Consider the following 19,258-nt stretch of genomic DNA (forward strand, 5'->3'; position numbering starts at 1 on the left):
ACCACGCACTTACTGGGACTTTCCATGTCCTTTGGTAGTTTGGCCTACTTTAGAAATAGATGTAATTAGACTTCGGGGACTGACAACATCATACACATTAATCCATTTTAGCTATGATAAACTTCTTCACACAGACACTGTGGTGTGGTTACAGACATGAGGAACTATTTCAGTGCGAGACACTTCTGCAATGATCACTACAACAAGTGAGAACACAAACACTCAATGTGCTTTCAGAAATTCTCGAGTGACAGATTTTAGCATGCAGCGTGTAAAGAGCTCTTTGACCTTTTGCACACATCTCAGTGCTGCATTGAAAATTCAGAAACACTGGTCTGCTGGTTCTTGGAAGAAGTTTACACTTACTGTGCACCATGTGCTGCTGCCGACATGTTTTGCAGATTGTATAGTGTGTCATGAATTATGAAGCCCCAGAAAATCCCCCCTCTCTCTTGTGAGAAAAGTAACAAGAGACGTGAGCACAGAGGTGTGTAAACACTCATTCACTCACATGGGTATACACATAAACACATGCATGTCCACTGCTGCTGCATTTCTCACAGAGTGAATACACAAACATGTTGCTTATGCTGTAGCATTTTTAGGAAGTGGCACTGCATCTACACATTAGCCACATGACATCAGTGATCAACCAGACTATACAGCACTTCCTCTTTGATCCTTTTGTTATCACTCTTACTGTATGCTGATGACATATCCCTCCCAGTCTTTCACTACAACAATGGGCATGGAAACACTTTGTTTTCGAACAAACTTCTGTGTAATTACCTTAGAAAGCACAGTGTTATATGAGTTATAACCTTTGACCTTGCTCACAAGATGCTGTGAGATATGTGTGTGTGTGTACATACATGTTGTGTTTAATTGAGATGATAAGAGCTGACCCAGTGGCCTGATCAGACTTAGTTACACATTGTCTTTTAATGGTATAATCCAATAAAAACAGTACCGTCGTCTTCATTCATCAGTTGTTACTGTTGTGGTAAATTTGAAATACAATGGAAAGACCCCCGCAAACACACTTCGTGCCCACACACATACAAAGGACGACTTGATCTATTTATATTAGAAGTGACAAAGAATCTGGGGACTTTACAGCCAAGTGACTTTCATATTTACAGACATGATTCACTAGTGATAAACTTGGGTAAAACACCTCCTGAATAGTAAATACTTTGATCAACATCAATGCATTAACCATTGAAAACTGTGGTGATACAGTTCTGTTTCAGCCAAGAGGTTTCATGCTTCTGTTGATTTCATATAGTAAAATACTCAATGCAAGTTTGCACAATTCAAATTTAAGCAAGTCCAAATAGTCACATATCTCTCTCTTAATCTATACCTTCAAATCATAATTTATGCAGCCCCATGGATATTTTAACATTTCCTGTTGAAAGTCAATCTACTACAAACAATCTGCAGACTAAATGTGTCTTAGTACAAGTACAACATTTCTCACTGCATTCAAGTGGAAGGTTAGTAGTACAAGTACCTCCAAAGTCAGCACAGTACTATGGAGTAGGTTACAGTCCCACTGATCACAGCGGTTCAGTTACATAATTGTCTCCCGTTTAATGTTTAACATTTAAAACTGCTTTCCTAAGGGGTTCACCGAGTGAAAACCCTTAGGAATGAATTTCCTTGGTGTCCCCTGTCTCTGTCTTTCCATGACATGAGGACTTGTGTTAGTGCTGCTCTTCCCTCCAGGAGGTTTTGCAACGCTGCAGCTGATAAACAAAGACACGTGCTGCAGGGAAGTTTCCAAAGTGGGCGGGTCTCGTGTGTTTCCGGGTTCTTATAAGAAGAGCTACGCAAAGACAACAGAAGAGCAGAAACACGGCCAGGACCAGGTGTCTCCAGCAAATACACGGTAACTCAACCAGGGGCTGCCGTCTCATCACTAGTGGGCTTTTAGTTTTATTCGACTCTTCGTCTTCCAGCCAGGATGCCTTTCCTCGGACAGGACTGGAGGTCACCGGGTCAGAACTGGGTTAAAACCGAAGAGGGCTGGAAAAAGACGACAACAGACGACAAAAACAACAACGTGTCCGTGGAGAGGTCGGTCACCAAACAGAAACGCTGCAAAGCTGCAGTGCGCTCACATTGCGCAGCTCTTAAATGCGCCATCACTTTTAGTTGGGGAGAGATGGAGGAGGGAGGGAGGGAGGGAGGGAGGGGGGTGTTATGAAGAAAGTCTGTCCAGGGACAGACCGACACTAGGCCCGCACCATCCACAGTGTTATTGTTTTCATGTTTAGTTCCGGAGGCATGCTCCTCTTCTGGTTTAATCACTGAGCTATTAATAATCTGGCAACAAGAGGGTGGATCGACAGACGTCTGTCGAGTCTGCACCTCTGTGCACAGCTGTAAAAGAAAAACCTAGCTTTGACATGGCCGAAGTTACAGTGTATCTCTATTACAAAGCAAGATAGTAATGGATTACTTACTTTACAAAGAAAAGCAACTCACAGAAGTGCAAACTCACGGATTATACTGGAGATCTAAATCAATCAGGTGTGTTGGGATAAAGAGGTGAGAGGATGCACTAAATGAAATGTGTGTCCTTGTGTTTTCTCCTCCTCCAGTTTTTGCAAAGCTGAGCAGGAGGAGTGCTTCAACAAGGAGAACCTGCTGTACTCTCTCAGCTGCGACATGGCTGCCAAGAAGAGGAAGAAAGACATGATGAACAACAACACCAAGGTCCCATGTGAGTCACAGTCAAAGAGCCACACAGTCTGACCTGTTGTACGCAGTGGTTAGCGTTTAGTTTTTTTTTATACATGTGTGCGGTTGTAAATCATGTAACCATCAGGCCACAGTTAGGTTCCAGGCAGAAATGTGTGCAGAAGAGGCTCCTGAGGATGTTTATGTAACATCCATAAGGAGAACACTTCCTATTAATATTGTTCATGATTAAATTTCTATCATTTCATGAACTTTATTGCAATAACTGTACTGTGTCGAAGCTGTATCTTATTTATGATGTGTGCGTGCGTGTGTGTGTGTGTGTGTGTGTGTGTGTGTGTGTGTGTGTGTGTGTGTGTGTGTGTGTGCGTGCGTGTGTGTGTGCATGTTTGTCACAATTCGTATTTGCTGCTTAATGAGGGCAGACCACTAATATAAACATTGTGCTTTCTCACAGATTTCCACAGGGAAAAATGGATTTATGTTCACAAAGGAAGCACCAAGGAGGTAATGAACCAACTCATTTAGTTTCAGATCAACTTTTCATATCATCGTTGCTAATGTAAACATGCTGAGAAAACCCTATTCTACTTCTGAGGATCGCAGTCTAATACCCTGATAATTAAATTCTCCCAGCGCCATGGATATTGTACACTGGGAGAGGCCTTCAACCGCTTAGATTTCTGCAGCGCTATCAAGGACACCAGGAAATTTAATTACGTCGTCCGAGTGAGTCCTCATCTCATTGTTTTCTTCCATCTTTTTTGTTTGTCTTCCGCTGTGGTTGTTAATTAGTCATGTTTTTGTTAGTGGCAGAGAAGGGGTTAAGGTTAAGAGGGCGTGTAGGCTTTTGCTGGGCTCTTATCAATACTCTGCAGACAAGGGTCCTTCAGTGTTCATGATACTAACACAGGAAGTGTGTATACGGTATTTGTGTCCATGAATTAAATTAAGTATTTTATTTTTATCTGAGTGTAAAACTGAGGCACTTGTACCCTTAACGTAGCTTATTCAATTACTCAAAGATGGGAAATATGACATTATGCTCATGCATATTATAATTTTCAATACCTAAGTGTAGTGGTGTTTTCATGTGCTGGTGGATATGAGGAGGGGGTTTGGAGGGAGGAATAGGGAAGGGGGTGAGTTGTGCGGTGAGGTGCGACCACCCGATAGGCGTTTATGAAACCAGACCCGGTGGTTGTCAGGTGATTCGAACCTGACAACCACCAAACATACACAAACACACACACACACACACACAGACGCACTAGCATCTGCCACACTTGAGCCTCTTTCCTTTGTGTTGCCTCCTACTCTGCGTTTCTCTCTTCTCTCTCTCTCTCTCCACTCATGCAAACCATCTTTTGAGCTTCTATCTCTTTATTATGTGAAATTCCAGCCTGATGAATGTTGCGGGATGAACCAATTCAGACTTGGTCGTGAGGACATAAACCAACTTTCTATTTTTGCAGGACAGTGAGTTTGCAGGAGATCATGTTTCATAACTGTTTTGTTGTGTTGTCAATCAGCATTACATCAGAACGCAAGCAAGAGATCGGAATACAAAACAATCTGATGTTCCACAAGTGGTCCAAGCTGTTCATCTTTTTCCACATTTGCTTCATAGCCTGTTGGATTTATGAACTGACCTTTTAGCTCAGGTTCTAGGAAGCAAGTGCAGTGTAGTGTGCTAAGCTGAAAGAACAATATGGCTATGTAACACCAGCATCTAGTCTGGACACAGTGTCCTAGGTCAGTGCTCTTCACTGGTTGTGTCTGATGGCATTTGTGGGTTCATTTAACAACGTCTCAGTTACACGTATCAGATTCTTTCACAGGGACACAACAAGTGGTCCTCTCTTTTCTCAATGCAGATATGGGGGCTACATAAAAAACTGAATATTTGCTAGTTTTACTGGTGCCAGCAAATAATAAGAAGCTCATTTAATGTTCTTAACGCTGTTGGTGTGTTTGTGGAAAAGTGTGAGCTGCACGCCAAGCTATTAAGTATAGTTTAGTGAACAGCGGGGGCTAAAAGTAGACACGGAAACACACATTGTTCTGCCTGGCTGTTCTACAAAGAGAGAGACACTTGATGAGCTGCTAAAAGAAGAAGGGCATGGGATTAGGTTTTAGGAATGGAAAGAATGAAAATAGAGTGCCAGGAGGGAGTGAAGAAGCTTGAAATTGGTAAAAACAGACAGGGAGTTAGAGGATGTAGGGGAAAAGTAGTTAAATTCAAAGTTGGGTATTACTCAACTCATCGCCTTCCATTTAGGATTTTCAAGTCGTACTTATAGATAGTGGCATTTGTAGTAATAAACTTTTTATATATTGGTTTTTATTAACCTTTTTTATGACTTTAGAAATATGCTAATACTTGTGCTGTCATCATGTTCGTGCTTCTTCTAACCTACACACCACCCTCACACCCAGTTTAACAGAAAGCACCCCACAATATGTTGATGTTGGTATGATGACCAAGGTCACATGCTCTGGTCAGAAGCAAGGGGGCAACTTGAGTTTTTCCATGATGTCACATCATCTGTTAAATGCCAGACATGCCACCCTGGAACCCGCTGTTTGTCCGCTAGCCAACAGCAACAACCACGCAGACATACACACACACTCACACACACACACACTCACTCTGTCAAATGATTCAGCTAATTCACATGACTGGAGGATCAGGAGTCAAATGATTAAAAGTTTGTTTGTGGAAGTTGATGTTGTTGACAGCCTGGGCTGTTTTCCAACACCTTTCCAGTAGCTTCTTCTCTCTAAAGAGACTGATGAAGAATGATCAGAGCCAAGAATGCTGTTATATGTTTGTTGGAACCAGCTTCAGTTTAGAGTAATGACCAGACGGAACCGCTCCAAATTCATCCTAGACAGCATTTATTGTTAGGAGCACAAGTGCCTCTGTAAGAATGCAGCATAACAAACATTAACTATTGAGGCAGTGGGAGAGACCGTCCCAGCAGCTGATAGGATGAAATTTATGTTGTGTTCCTTTCTGTCTTTTTTTTTTTTCATTCCCTGCTCCAGCTCCTTGAACTTATCGCCAAGTCCAAGCTTCCCTCGCTCAGTGGAGTGGCGCAGAAAAACTACATGAATATTCTGGAAAGAGTGGTACGGAAAGGTGAGACTTGTCACTGAACTAGTCACTGAACTAGTTTGCTTGTTTGTGTGTCTTAACGCCTTTATTTTACTGTAGTCTGCTTTTTCTTGAAGTATGTACGCATATACTTATCCACCAAAATGAACAATTCCAAGGTCCAAATAGACTCTCCGTGTTTTAGATGTTTAAAAACATAAACCTATGTGGAGCAAAGACAAAGCCTTCCAGCTTTGTTTGCACCCATAGGTGAGGAAATGAGCCCTGCTGACATCTAAAGAAGGCCAGAGAGTGAATTGAGTGTTTTAATGGCACAGAGAAAAACACTGACAGTCACCAGACTCCTCTTCAAGCCAGAGTGTAAACCAAATGTTCCCTCTGCTAAACAGAGATTCCCTGCTGGACAAATATTATGAACGTCACTAGAGTAAAGTACAGCCACTCCAAAACATTTAGTTTAATGTGCTTTTCGATGATTCATGATAAATATTTTACTGTTGGCCTGTTTGCTTGGTCACTGTAGCACTCTTTTAAGTCATGATTGGAATAATACAATTTCTGATTTTTTTTATTTTTATTTTTTTCCCCAACAGTCCTTGATGACCAGCAGAATGTCCGTCCCATCAAGGAGCTTCTGCAGACACTGTATGTCTCGCTGTGTGGTCTTGTTCAGGGCATGGGCAAGTCTGTTCTTGTGGGGAACATCAACATCTGGGTGCACCGCATGGAGAACATTCTACAGTGGCAACAGCAGCTAGACAACATCCAGATCAACAGGGTAAACATCTGCCCGAAATACAAAACATGGAGCTCAATTCACAGAAGTGTCCTAATAGAGGATGTAGGTGATTAAATGCAAATGTCCATTGTATTCATGACTTTGTCTTCCCCCTGTTTCTTCCAGCCTACTTCCACAGGAATGACTCTGATTGACCTTCCTGCCATTCTGCAGCTCAACATCATGCAGCGCCTGTCAGACGGCAGGGACCTGGTCAGCCTGGGACAGGTGTGTCCCGAGCTGGGAGCCCTCACTGAGGACCGGCTGCTGTGGAAAAGACTCTGCCACTACCACTTCACAGACAGACAGGCATGTAGAAATTACTAGATACCCTTTTAATCTGAATAGAAATCCTTGCTCAGACACATTTGCATGCACTGCAGCTCAACTTGGTTATTGTTCTTCACACTGTTTATCTGCTTCAGATGAGGTACATACTTGAGGGATGATGCATACTTTAGACAGTTAAGATAAAAAAGCTGTCTCCATGACATACACGTCATTAAAATCCCTCTATAAGCATCTCTGATAAACCAGACTTGCTAAAATGAGAGGCTGCATCCTGACACTCCAGTGACGTGGCACCATGCTCTAAAGCATGCAGGTGAAAAGCAAGTGAGACGTTCTAAGATAAGAACTAAAAAAGGGAGCACTGAAGCTTTCCTACAGGTCAGAGTAGCTTAGTTTGTGTTTGGAGAAATTCTTATCCATTAGGGCTACTAAAACCTCGATTGTTGACTGTATAGTAGGTGTATTTTACCCAAAAAGTGGGGTTTTCAAAGTATTTTTTTTCTCCGAGTCATGTCTTAAACTCTGTTTGCTCCTCCTCTAGATTCGAAAGCGCTTGATGGTGTCAGATAAAGGTCACCTGGAGTGGAAGAAAATGTACTTTAAGCTGAGCCGATGCTATCCGCACAGAGAGCAGTACAGTGACACCCTCCACTTCTGCACACACTGCCACATCCTTTTCTGGAAGGTAGCGTATTTTTCTACATTTACACTGTGGATGTGACACTATAATGTTACAGTTTGAGGATGGAACGGGTAAGAGAAATAATATAGAGTGTGTGTGTGTGTGTGTTTTTCGTTGTAGGACACAAACCATCCCTGCACAGCAAACAACCCAGAGAGTTGCACCATGTCCCTCTCCCCTCAAGACTTTATCAACCTTTTCAACTTCTGATGTCCCTTCCCCAATTCCAGACGAACTGACTGTACATAATGTACATAAAAATGTACAATATTGATTTTTTTTGTTTTGTTTTAAGAGCACAATCAGTTTCTGGATGTATATTTAGTTGATGTATGACTGAATGGGCCTCAGGCAGTGGGACACTTATGCAATCGAGTTTCTTTCGAGAGAGTACACAGGCTTCTGGCAGGGTACAAAAGTGAAAGTGAGTAAATGTGACAGAGAGGAAAAGACATGTAGAAAAAAAGGACTGGATGGAGGAAGGGAGAACGGAGACGAAAGGGAACATTTAGCTGACAGAGTTTAGTCTTAGATGAATGTGTTTTTTTGTTTCTTTTGTTTTTTTTAAACACATCTTTTAACCTAAGCTGTGTGCAGTGGTGTTTCCTAATTTGGAGAATTCATTTTCCAGACCTTGTAATAGTTTGTTTTCTACACATCAAGTAAGATTACTCAAAAGTGTTTCTTTATATTATGATGTGTTTTGTATGATATTACAAGGATTGCTTACATGGGAGGATATTATGTGTTTATCGTTCTGCTGAAACCTGCGATAATAATGTGTTTGGGACTTGGATGAAGTCAATCTCGAGTAGATGCAGTACCTATGGGATTCTTTGATATTTTAACACACCAGCATTACTATTTTCTATTTTGTCTTGTTCCTTTGCACTTTTATATGGGTTTGATATGATTTTTTTTTTTGATATTCATTTTGTTTGTTTTCTGCTGTGGCTGCCCTAGCAACAGCACCTGAGAGCAGTATTACCAAAGATTGGAATCAAAGTCAATATAACAATGGGGTGTGCCTTAAAACTTGAAACTGGTACAGCTTAATCTTTGTCTGCAATGTTTTCAGATCCTGATGCTGTGTTGTTTTTTTTTTTTTTTTTTTTTTTTGTATCACCAAATGTCTAATTTACAAGAGATCGGAGGCTCTACTTCCAAAGTCGATTGTCTGAAAATGTGTATTTCTCTGTAGCCTCTTGCATGTTACACCTGCTGATTGTGTTTACTTACTTTATTTATTGAGATTGTGGCAAGTGGCTCAACTTGCAATAATGGGTTTGGGAAGGAAGGAAGGCAGATACTGGTGTTGCTGCAGTTTGACCCAAACTTTCCTCAATCACTGCTCCCGACAGTGAGGACTGATGTACATGCTATGCAATGCATTCTGTTTATGTTCTGTTGAATAAATAAAATAAGCCTTACTTCTGGTACCTCATGTATGTAATCATTACACCCGATTAGTTTTTCCCTCAGCACACACAAGGATTAAGTAGTACAAAGATTGAACATTGTTCAGACCAAGGGTTTGGGGTAACCAGGAGCTGCTCTGTAGGTTTCCTGTTGCTACCAGCAAACTTGTGCTCTCTACTGGACAATCGATGAACTACAGAGTGGGTATTTTACATCTGAGTGTTTCCTGCTAGGCCAGAGAAATGAAAATGAGAAGTGTCATGTTCATGTAATCAAGTTTCCACGTGTAAATTCCTCAAAGAGTTTTAATTGTTACTGTAGGACAAGTATTAAAAAAAGAAAACAAACTTATTTTTGCATGACGCTCACGATATAAATAATACATTTCACTGCTTGTTACACAATGTATTAAAATAAATAATATTTATATAAATATTATTCATTTTATCAAGAAATATGATCCATTACATAAGTCATGGTGTGCATCTCCCACTGCAGGATTGCACATACAGTACTGCCCTGCTCCTCGGGGCGTATAGGTAGCTTCTATGGAGTAGTTCAATGTTTGGAAGCATGATGTGTATGACTGGCAAAGGCATGATACTGCTGTCAAAGCTATAACACACAGGCAATTTAAGGCCATAGTGTTTTTTTAAACTACATTTTTACTTCATCTTCCCCATTGAAGCAGTCACAAATCTGCTGTTTCAAGTCAATTCAACCCCTACATCAAAGGGATGCCAGTGTATTGTGGTCTTGACAGCAGAAAAAGAAGGCAATGTTGATGATACATTCCCATCTTTTATTCTGAAAAACAAGAAAGTTCCTTTGAATTGCTATCAAAGGCTAATAGCTAGCTACTGTACTACTAATGTTCTAAAATAACCTCTCTCCTTTTAGACTATCATCATGCAAACATATCATCTACAGTTTGTGCCTCTTGAAACACATAATAAGCACCAGTAACAACTTTCTGATTTGAACTCCTACTATAGGAGCCAGTCGCCAGTGTTTGACATTACATCAGGTAATTAAAGTTCTAACGTTTGTTGCATATTCTCAGTATTGTACCATACCTTGTTTTAATGTTTAAATGCATGTGTCTGCATACCTCATCCTTCATTTGTATCAAGTACCTTTCTCAACTGAGGATGTGACATGAGATCCAGGTACAGTACATGCGGGGGAGTAGTAGAATATTCAAACCAGTGAAGTCTGTTACTCCTCGTGGATGGTAAACTTTACAGCAGCACAACTGAATTTGAAACCTTGTGGTCATTCAGCAGGAGGGCCTGTTAAATGTGTTATCAGAAGGGTTATTGAGGATGGAGCACTGAGTGGGTAACACCTACCAACCCTTTAAATCCTACATTGACTGTCATGACGCTTGTTAACTATTCCGCTTTGGCAGCATTTTACTTTCAGTCTGTTCTTTGAATGCATGTACTGCAGAGGTGAAACTCCACCAAACCTCCTTGATGGTTAAAGTATCTCCAGAGGATCCCAAAAGGATGAGGACTCCCCATTGGTTTACAGTGGTGTAGCCAGGAAAAGTATTTGTCACCATAGAGCTGCAGACCTGTAAATGCAAATAAATGAGCCATAAGCAAAACGTGACTGAGACAAGTTAGCACATAATAGCTGTTTAAACTTCTGAGAGAAAAAAAGAGCAACAGCTTATAACAATCTGATGAGATTCAGTGACAAAGGGAAGCGAAGAGAAGAGTTACCGGAGATAGCAAATGTCACAGAGAGGTACGTTCTCTTTCAGAGTTCTGAATAATCCACTCTATAGCATCCCAACCCTACAGATTCACACAGAAACAGAAGGTTAAAGAAGAGACAAAGGGCGTACACAGAGGTAGACCGGTGAACACTGCTCGAAATATATTTTAATGTTTGTCCAGAAAAAACAAAAACCCTAGAACAGGAGAGAAACTAACAGTGGAGTCCACTTTAAAAGACATGCAAAGAAAATCATCATCATCGTCTTTATTACTTGAGTCAAGTTCAAACTACATGCAAACAATCCAATTGTTTTATTTTATTTAGCGTTACCTTCCTGGCGTTAGCCGACATCCTCCTGGCCATCATCCCCTCCAGGTAACTGCTTAGACTCACTCCCTTGACTGTGATGATGGCCTCCTGGGTCAGGATGGTACTGTTGATGGGAGAACAAGGAGACAGAGAGATTCTAGTCTCTAATTCTCCATCTGTATCTCTGATGATTGCTACAGTATAAATATACACTAAAAACACACACAACAAACTGTACAATGTACGTACATCTCGGGGTTGTCTGGGTGTGGTCTGTAAACAAGCCTCTCATCCACAGATATAAGATTGGTGAGAGTAATCTGGAAGAAAAAAAAAGTCCTTAACGGTGTGAGATTTACAAGGAGCGTCATCAGCTCTACATTTTATTTCATGAACATGTCACAGGTTGTGCAGTAAACTCACATTTGTTGAGCACAGCTCCATCTTTTTCTCCTCTGGATCGACTATTGAATGCTCCTTCACATAGGTCTGTGTCTGGTTGGTCCCCAGTATCTACAAACACATAACACACAATATGCTCTGTACTGAACTTCCTAAATATCACTGGTCATATGTTTGTAGCTTTCACAGAATCCTCTTATGCTTACTGAATACCACACTCTGTAAGCTGCACTGAATGTACTCAATTACCGTCCTTGAGGACCACGTTGTTGTCACCCACAACCTTATCTTAACCATGGTTCAGTGCATCTTTTTGTGTGTGTATGTGTGTGTGTGTGTGTTGAAGACTGACCGCGCGTACGATGCCTGGTAGCCCCCACTCTGTGCTGAGAAGTCTGTGGCTGTGCAGGCGTCCCCCAGCATCCAGACCACGGTCCAACACGTCCACCCCAACCACGTTGGGGTTCATGGGGTTGGGGTACTTCCTCATGGCAGCTTTGATCACTGTCTCCCATGGGTAACTGCACACAAAATACAAAATAACACACAGAATAACAGGTGAACAAACTGAATGTACAGGAATACATGTCCTGATCTCCTTATTAAGTTAAAAGCACTGTGCTGAGTCTGCCAAATCAACAATGGGTGCCTGTTGAGGATGGGATTATATATCTGAATCAACCTGAATCATTCCCATCATCCCTGGGTGGTCTTATAGCTCCACTGACCACACTCACAAAGCCCTGAGCTCTAGAGTTTAATGGTCCAGTTGAGGAAGATGAAGGTCCCATCTACTTATCAGGTCATTCTGCTTCTGTAATCATTCAAAACAATCCCAACCCAGTCTAACCAACCTGAAAACATGCTCCGTGCTCCAGATCTTCATTTTTCAGATAACAGCTGCGACCTTTGAGCCGAATAATCCTCCGTGATCTGAAAGTAGATCTCACCGGACCATTTTCATTAACAGCAACTAGCTCCGAGGATCAGGGGAAAGGGGCCTATGATGGGAGCTCACGACCATCAGTGAAGTGAGTCCGGAAGCGCATCTCCGCTTTTCCTCCAGTGCCGGCCTCGCGTACAGATGGTGCCAAGTGCTCTGCAGATCCCTGTGGAGCGGCCACCAGAGGAAGAAAACATTTAATGAATGGATTATAACCAACAGCTCTCGTAAAGGACAAGGGAGAAGCCGGTGCAACAACGGATCCTGCGCGGGTCAAGTCCGACTGAGTGAGACAGACCGACAGGATTATAATAAGGAACTTCAAGAATAAAACCCAGCTTTTGTTTTGAAAGTCTTATTTTACCGACGTCTCTCGCACCTCTAATGTGTCTTAATCACTTGGACTTTTATGCCAGTCCAAGTTGTTATTTTGTTGTCTAATTCATCAACACATATAACCGTTTTAATTTGAAGGCAGAGGTGATGTGTTTCCTGTTTTCACTCTGGCTGTGTTTAACTTGACCAAGCTGGTTCTGCCGTGCTGCTGCATCCGCCTCCATTAGTGCGCATGCGTGGAGCATCTTCCCAACATCCCCGACAAGTGGCACCAAAGCAGGAGCTGGTTCAAGAGACAGACAGGAAAGCCACTGGGGCCGCTTTCAAATGAAAGCAGGACAGAAACATGTAAATGTAAATGAAGCAGACACATGCAGTATAAAAGTTATACAACACTGAAGTCACTTTTTGTCTCTTACATAGTCAATCGACTCTCAGTATTAAGAACTGTGTGACCTGGCCAGGTCTACCGTGTTATGGGAGTATTGACAGTATGATCATTGCTTGTGAATGGATATGATTCTTGTATTTTTATATATCTCTTATAGGGCATGCGCAGGGTTGTGCAATTCCCAATTGCGTATTTTTTTTTTCAACTGTGCTCTAATGAAACTATTATTGCCTTCTCTCTTATTTTGAAAATCTGACCGGAAGTGTAAAGTGTATTGAGGCTGCCTTGACGCTGGTGATGTTGGGATCAGAGGAGGAATTGACTGAATCAAACGCGCACTAGAGGCTGGTATGGTCCCTTAACGACAAATCCATGACATCGCCGTGCGTTCAGCGGCCCCTTTATTTCACTCTGGATACAGAACAATTAACCAGTTCATACCAAACACAATCAGACGACTACGGGGCGGAATAAGGCTCATTGCAAGACCCTGCGGTGAATGTCATAATTGAGAGATTTCTCCAGCCCCGACACGGTAAGGTACCAAGCATCCTCATTCGCACCGAGTAGGTGAGACCAGCGTCCTTATCATGGGCTAATATTCCCTGTTCGCATCCCCTATGATGATCTTTCATGCACAGTGATCTTATTATATTTACAGATCTAAAATCGGCACACGCATTAGTAAGATGGTTTACAGGTCCACTCATGCAGCCTTGCTGAAGGCCGGGCTGCATGCTGCAGAATGCTAATCCGGCATCCAAATGCAGTTCAAACGTCTCGTAGATCAGCCCAGTGTTTTCTTTTTTCAGTAGAAGATGAAATATGTTTTTCCACTATGATGAATGGTTTATTCAGACGGAGACCGCCTGCAGGACTGTGGCAGATGCTGCAGCAGCGCTTGATCCGCTCCGGGCTGGAGAGAAAGACAGAGGGATGGTGGGGGGGGGGGCGTCCGTTTTGGGGGAAAATTGAATCATGTCTCTGACTGTTCAGTCCTCTACTTATCAGCCTATGTGTCGGTCTGGCTCTCTATAAGAGTTGATCCATTTTTTATGTAAAAGTAGGACAGGAAGCGAGGAAATCCCTTTTATTAGAAGAGCCACCAGGTTGGCTGCTGGTCGTGCTCAAGCCAAAAATCTGCTGACACATGCGCTGTGCCGGCCGGTGCTCTCTGCCTTTGTGCGCCATGAAGGCTGTAGCCCATATATCAGGGCCTCGCAGGGCCACAGACTCCTGTCGGGGAATGACCTCCCGTCTGTTGGCCTGGATCTGTTTCAATTAATAATTTAGATGGTATAAAATGTAATTATTACTATTGAGTTCCATGTAATACATAATACATTACATAACTGATTAGTGATTGGAAGATGTCACCACTCTGACTCAGTGGATTCAGTTTTATCTGTGAGGCTTAAAAGCTGAAATCTTACATATGTCTTCTTTCACACGTGTCTTTTTTATTTCAGGTCACCAGCCACAGCCATGGAGATTGTCACACATTTAATTAACGACACCATAGAGTTGTACAAATGGACACTAACGATTGCAGGTAATAATCATCTTGTATTTGAGGGCTTCAAGGTGCTTTACAAGAGACAAATCCACATGTGTGTGTTTTTATACAGTATGCATACATCTACAGGTTGTGTACGTATGCGTCAGAAAAGGGATGATGCTCCAGTGGGATTTGTGTTCAATGAGTCACTGTTGCACCATAGAGATGAAGAATGTGTGTGACTAGGCTGTATTCACACAAAATGCATTGCAACATTCATTCCTAGTGTATCTAAGTCGTATCAAGGCTTAAAATGCCCTTGTCCTGTCTCTCTTCATTTGTACCTGTGTTAAGTGGAGTCAACATACTAAATCAGTAAAAGACCATAACTTTTATTTACAGTCACTTGACTGTACAATGAAACTCTGAAATGATTAAATATAACCTAAATATAGCAAAAATAGATATGTAACAGTATAAGAACATGTGTTTCACAGACAAGCGAGTGGAGAAATGGCCTCTAATGGACAATCCCCTGCCCACATTGACCATCAGCACCTTGTACCTGCTGTTCCTCTGGCTGGGGCCCAAATACATGAAGAACAGAGAACCCTTACAGCTCCGCAAAATCCTCATTGTATACAACTTCAGCATGGTCATCCTCAATGCCTTCATCTTTAAAGAGGTAGATTGTCGTTAGACAGCAAGTTATATGTTGTGCTGTTTATCTCAGAGTGTGGAAGAAAAAAAACTGTAGGGGCTGAGCTGAATCTGTGACTATCTGCAGCTATCTATCCTGATTAGTACATTACAGTAACACTTTTCCCCTTTGGGTTTAATCTAACCTTATTACAATGTATTCTGCTGCCTGCCCGCACTTTGTTTCTATGCCTCTCTCTGTCACTCTCATTGTGCATGTTTGCCATTTATATCACTGATTCGTTTGAAATATTCTCTTGTTTTTAGCTGTTTATGGCAACGCGGGCGGCAGGCTACAGCTATGTTTGCCAACCAGTCAACTACTCAGATGACCCTAATGAAATCAGGGTGAGTGTTTGGATCTGAGGCGAAACTGCAGATGTTAGACATGCACATAGACACATACTCACTTGTATTAACGGAAAAAGTAACATTTACCATAATGCATCCCGTGTCACCTGCCCTATTATGCAACTTAGTTTGTTACAGTTCACATGTTTGCAAGGTTGACCTTCTATAAGAAAAAACACTTCTCCTAACTTACTGTGTACTTGCTATGAAGTGATCTCCCTTCATTGTAGCGCTCTACTGTATCCAAATGATTAAGAAAATCGTTTTCACCAACCAGTGTGCCAGGAAAACGCCGCTCTCCGTTTTTTAGAAACCTGATCAGCTCTGTTCATTTGGTCCTTGGTGCTTTATCAGAAGAAGTGTGAGCTGGAAGAGGGATCAGGGAGAGTGTTCGGTTTCCTCTTCCTTTCTGTTGCTCCATGACGTAGTTACTTCTCAGGTTACCCCGAAGTTAAGATGTTGCAGAATTGATTAGACTTTAGAAAGCTGGATAATATTTCCTAAAGAAAGTGCCAGTATGTGTGAACAGAGTTTTCTCAGCACTCAAGAATTTAAGCTTCAAGTCCGAACGGCCTAGTCCTGTGTGTCTCTAAGTGTCTCCACCTGCTGTCTCCCTTCAACCAATTTCTCATGTCCTGTCTGAGACAGGTGGCTGGAGCTCTGTGGTGGTATTTCATCTCAAAAGGCATCGAGTACCTGGACACAGTGTTTTTCATCCTGAGGAAAAAGTTCAATCAGGTTACCTTCCTGCACGTCTACCACCACTGCACCATGTTCACGCTCTGGTGGATTGGTATCAAATGGGTGGCAGGAGGACAATGTGAGTAGTTCATGCTACAGTACATGACGCACACATTATGCTTGTCGAAGTGAGGAAGTGCAGCTGGAAAATGATTCTCAGTAATATCGAGTACGTAGGAATTTTGAGTGAAATGTACATAAGACATGGCAGCCATGCTTGTTGCTCTGATAGATTGTAGTTAGGCTGTTCCTGATTCGAGACTTCCAGCACAACATAAATGTCATTGGTTTCATTTCTTGCATTCCCAGCTTTCTTTGGTGCTCACATGAATGCAATGGTCCACGTCTTGATGTATCTGTATTATGGCCTGGCCTCCTGTGGACCTAAGATCCAAAAGTACCTGTGGTGGAAGAAGTATTTGACTATTATCCAGATGGTGAGATATTAATTTCCTATGTGGCTAATTTTTAAATTAGTGAGGACATTTTTGAAGGTTACTCTTACTGAAGAGCTTGAATAAGTGGAATTAGGCAGTGCAAAATGTTTAGTCTCTGTCTTTGTTTCTCAGATTCAGTTCCACTTCACCATTGGCCACACAGCCTTGTCCCTCTACGTCAACTGCGACTTCCCCCACTGGATGCACTACTCCCTCATCTGCTACACCATCACCTTTATCATCCTCTTCGCCAACTTCTACTACCAGACCTACAGGCGCCAGCAGCCCAGACGCGATGCCTCCAAAGCAGGCAGGGCCCTCTCCAACGGAACCTTCAATGGGCTCAGCAAGGCTGCCAACGGAGCAGTGGTGACAGGGAGCAAAGAGGAGAACCCCCAGGAGAACTCTGGGAGGAGAAAGAGGAAAGGAAGAGCCAAAAGAGATTAGAGGAAGAGGATTGACAGAGGTAGAGGTGAGGTAGGGCCTTTCCTTGGGTTCTAGTTTGCTACTGCTAAAACATGAAAGACTTAATTTGAGGAAGGTGTCGATGAATGGATGTTTTAAGGTGTGATGTGTTTTTTGAAGCCATGACCTGAGTTGTTTTAGATAAAATATGACACAGGCCTGTTTTGAGAGAGGATTGTTCTGTTAGTAAGAGGTGTCAAAGGTCACGAGGTGACTGTTAACACAAAAACCCCAAATACTGTAGAGAGTGGTACAGGATAGAGCTTAGTATTCCTTCTCTTTATTGTGGTGCCAAATGCTGTAGATCTGGTTTAAACACAGTGACTTTCAGCTACTAAAACTGAGCTTGAAACGGAAGCATCGAACACAGTATACCGGGCCCATTTGGTATGCTGGGAACATCGCATTAAATGCATCTGAGCTGCTTGAAAACGATTATATCAATGTTGTCAGTAATCACTGCTGTACAGAGACAGGAATACACATAGCACATGCACAAAAGGGTCCGTTTATATTGGAGCTTAATCTCTTTTGTTGTTCACTTTTACAGAGGTAAAACCACTGATAATGTACAGTATCATGTCATATTCATCCTCCTCTTACTCGTGTAAGAAATGTTACGTGACAGATATTTAAGTTTATGTTTCATGTCTACTATAAGGATATATTCATTCACTTATTTATAAAGATGATGTTATCTTATTTATTTTGGGTTGAGGACTCACATCCATCAGTGTTGTGTCCTAAAGGAGGAGGATAATAAGAGGTAAAGTGTACATAGAAAAAGAAAAAAAAAAAGAAAGTGAATGGGTTTGTTTCATCACAGGTTTATGATGGAAAAATCAGCTACTGTAGTTCACAGAGGAATCAAATTTAAGTTTTCTATTTCTGTATACAAGCATTACCTCTTTTATTTAGCCCTTTATGTATGTAAAGTGATGTAATATCATGGGTGTTATGCAGAGGAATGATGGATCGGATCATTATGTCAATGTTTCACACTTTTGTGACAGAGAAGCTGGTATAGTTTTGTCTTTGCAGATGTTTGTCAGTCTCCTGTCTTTTATATCCCCTCTGATGTTGTTTGTCTCGTGTGCCGAACAAAGACGTGGTGCCGGGCTGGGTTTCCTTTGTATTCTCGGAGCATTCAGAACTAGCTTGCAGCCGGTTTTTTTATGGCAAGTTAACCAAACCTGTTCTCTTCTTGTGTCTGAATTTTCATGTCCTGAGCTGGCTTGAATGTAAACTTATCATCAGGGGGAAAATGTGGATTTAAAAAGATGAAGGTTATGATTTCTATATAAAAAAAAAGCTGGTGAACCTCTATAGTGACTGTCTATGTTTTACCACTATGAACAATAACTAACTCACCTGAAGTCATTTAGAATATAAATCAGTGGTCAGCGCTATAGCAGCAAATCCAGTTTCATGTCATTCATCAAGCAGTGCATTTTGATGTTATGTATTGGTTCTTTATATTTTTATGTAAATATCAACTTCCATCTAGCTGATGGTGCTTGTCTATGTATTTGTGTGTGGGTTTCTTTTTATTTTTTTGTGTTGTACATATTACATTGTGATATTTTGTACACTGCGCATTTGGGAATGTTCCCAGCTTGTTAACTTGGACATTTATAGGTCCACATTGCTTCTCTCTGTGTGTGTGTTTTTTAAAGTACTATAACTTTGAACTCTCTTCAAAATAAATTAAATTGAATGCCTGTACAAACGTTGGCGTCCCCTTTCCCTTCATTTAACTTTCTACATGATACAGCTGTTAATGACATGGCTCTTTCACAAGGATATGAATCACTTTACATTTTATGTGGATTGAACGGTGCTTTTGCATTAATGACAGGGGATATTATTGCTAACAAAAGTGCAGAGTACGTGTCTGACACTAGAGGGCCTTAAGGTTACATGAGCATTTTTATCCAGTGTGCTCACTAAACACTTTT

General features: G+C 41.6%; 3 protein-coding genes across 3 annotated transcripts; 2 read left to right on the forward strand and 1 right to left on the reverse strand.

Moving 5' to 3' along the window:
* The first annotated feature begins 972 nt into the window (after positions 1-972).
* On the forward strand, positions 973-9,020 carry fbxo32 (F-box protein 32). The gene is made up of 9 exons (XM_026372030.1): positions 973-2,082; positions 2,610-2,731; positions 3,167-3,216; positions 3,346-3,438; positions 5,761-5,854; positions 6,424-6,608; positions 6,735-6,917; positions 7,441-7,584; positions 7,702-9,020. The coding sequence occupies exons 1-9, from the start codon at positions 1,970-1,972 to the stop codon at positions 7,789-7,791; spliced, it is 1,074 nt and encodes a 357-aa protein (XP_026227815.1). The 5' UTR covers positions 973-1,969; the 3' UTR covers positions 7,792-9,020.
* A 153-nt stretch (positions 9,021-9,173) lies between these two features.
* Positions 9,174-12,647, reverse strand: prelid3a (PRELI domain containing 3A). Its single transcript, XM_026372031.1, has 7 exons — positions 12,294-12,647; positions 11,792-11,960; positions 11,461-11,550; positions 11,287-11,357; positions 11,059-11,161; positions 10,731-10,805; positions 9,174-10,579 (listed from the first exon to the last, which is right to left on the reverse strand). The coding sequence occupies exons 1-6, from the start codon at positions 12,323-12,325 to the stop codon at positions 10,746-10,748; spliced, it is 525 nt and encodes a 174-aa protein (XP_026227816.1). The 5' UTR covers positions 12,326-12,647; the 3' UTR covers positions 9,174-10,579; positions 10,731-10,745.
* A 776-nt stretch (positions 12,648-13,423) lies between these two features.
* Positions 13,424-19,012, forward strand: elovl4a (ELOVL fatty acid elongase 4a). The gene is made up of 7 exons (XM_026370179.1): positions 13,424-13,644; positions 14,579-14,661; positions 15,105-15,292; positions 15,574-15,654; positions 16,306-16,477; positions 16,708-16,835; positions 16,968-19,012. Exons 2-7 carry the CDS (start codon positions 14,595-14,597, stop codon positions 17,280-17,282), a joined length of 951 nt encoding a protein of 316 aa, XP_026225964.1. The 5' UTR covers positions 13,424-13,644; positions 14,579-14,594; the 3' UTR covers positions 17,283-19,012.
* Positions 19,013-19,258: the final 246 nt, after the last annotated feature.

This window comes from Anabas testudineus, chromosome 16, assembly GCF_900324465.2.
Source record: "Anabas testudineus chromosome 16, fAnaTes1.2, whole genome shotgun sequence".
NCBI classification, from domain to species: Eukaryota; Metazoa; Chordata; class Actinopteri; order Anabantiformes; family Anabantidae; genus Anabas; species Anabas testudineus.

Excerpts from the sequence above, each read along its gene's own strand:
- fbxo32 (XM_026372030.1), top strand. The coding sequence starts at position 1,970 with ATGCCTTTCCTCGGACAGGACTGGAGGTCACCGGGTCAGAACTGGGTT. Across the intron at positions 6,918-7,440 it reads ACCACTTCACAGACAGACAG|ATTCGAAAGCGCTTGATGGT; the intron begins GCATGTAGAAAT and ends CTCCTCCTCTAG. Across the intron at positions 7,585-7,701 it reads GCCACATCCTTTTCTGGAAG|GACACAAACCATCCCTGCAC; the intron begins GTAGCGTATTTT and ends TTTTCGTTGTAG.
- prelid3a (XM_026372031.1), bottom strand. The coding sequence starts at position 12,325 with ATGAAGATCTGGAGCACGGAGCATGTTTTCAG. Across the intron at positions 11,162-11,286 it reads CACCCAGACAACCCCGAGAT|TACCATCCTGACCCAGGAGG; the intron begins GTACGTACATTG and ends TCCCATCAACAG. Across the intron at positions 10,806-11,058 it reads TGTCGGCTAACGCCAGGAAG|GGTTGGGATGCTATAGAGTG; the intron begins GTAACGCTAAAT and ends GTGAATCTGTAG.
- elovl4a (XM_026370179.1), top strand. The coding sequence starts at position 14,595 with ATGGAGATTGTCACACATTTAATTAACGACACCATAGAGTTGTACAAA. Across the intron at positions 14,662-15,104 it reads ATGGACACTAACGATTGCAG|ACAAGCGAGTGGAGAAATGG; the intron begins GTAATAATCATC and ends TGTGTTTCACAG. Across the intron at positions 15,293-15,573 it reads ATGCCTTCATCTTTAAAGAG|CTGTTTATGGCAACGCGGGC; the intron begins GTAGATTGTCGT and ends TCTTGTTTTTAG.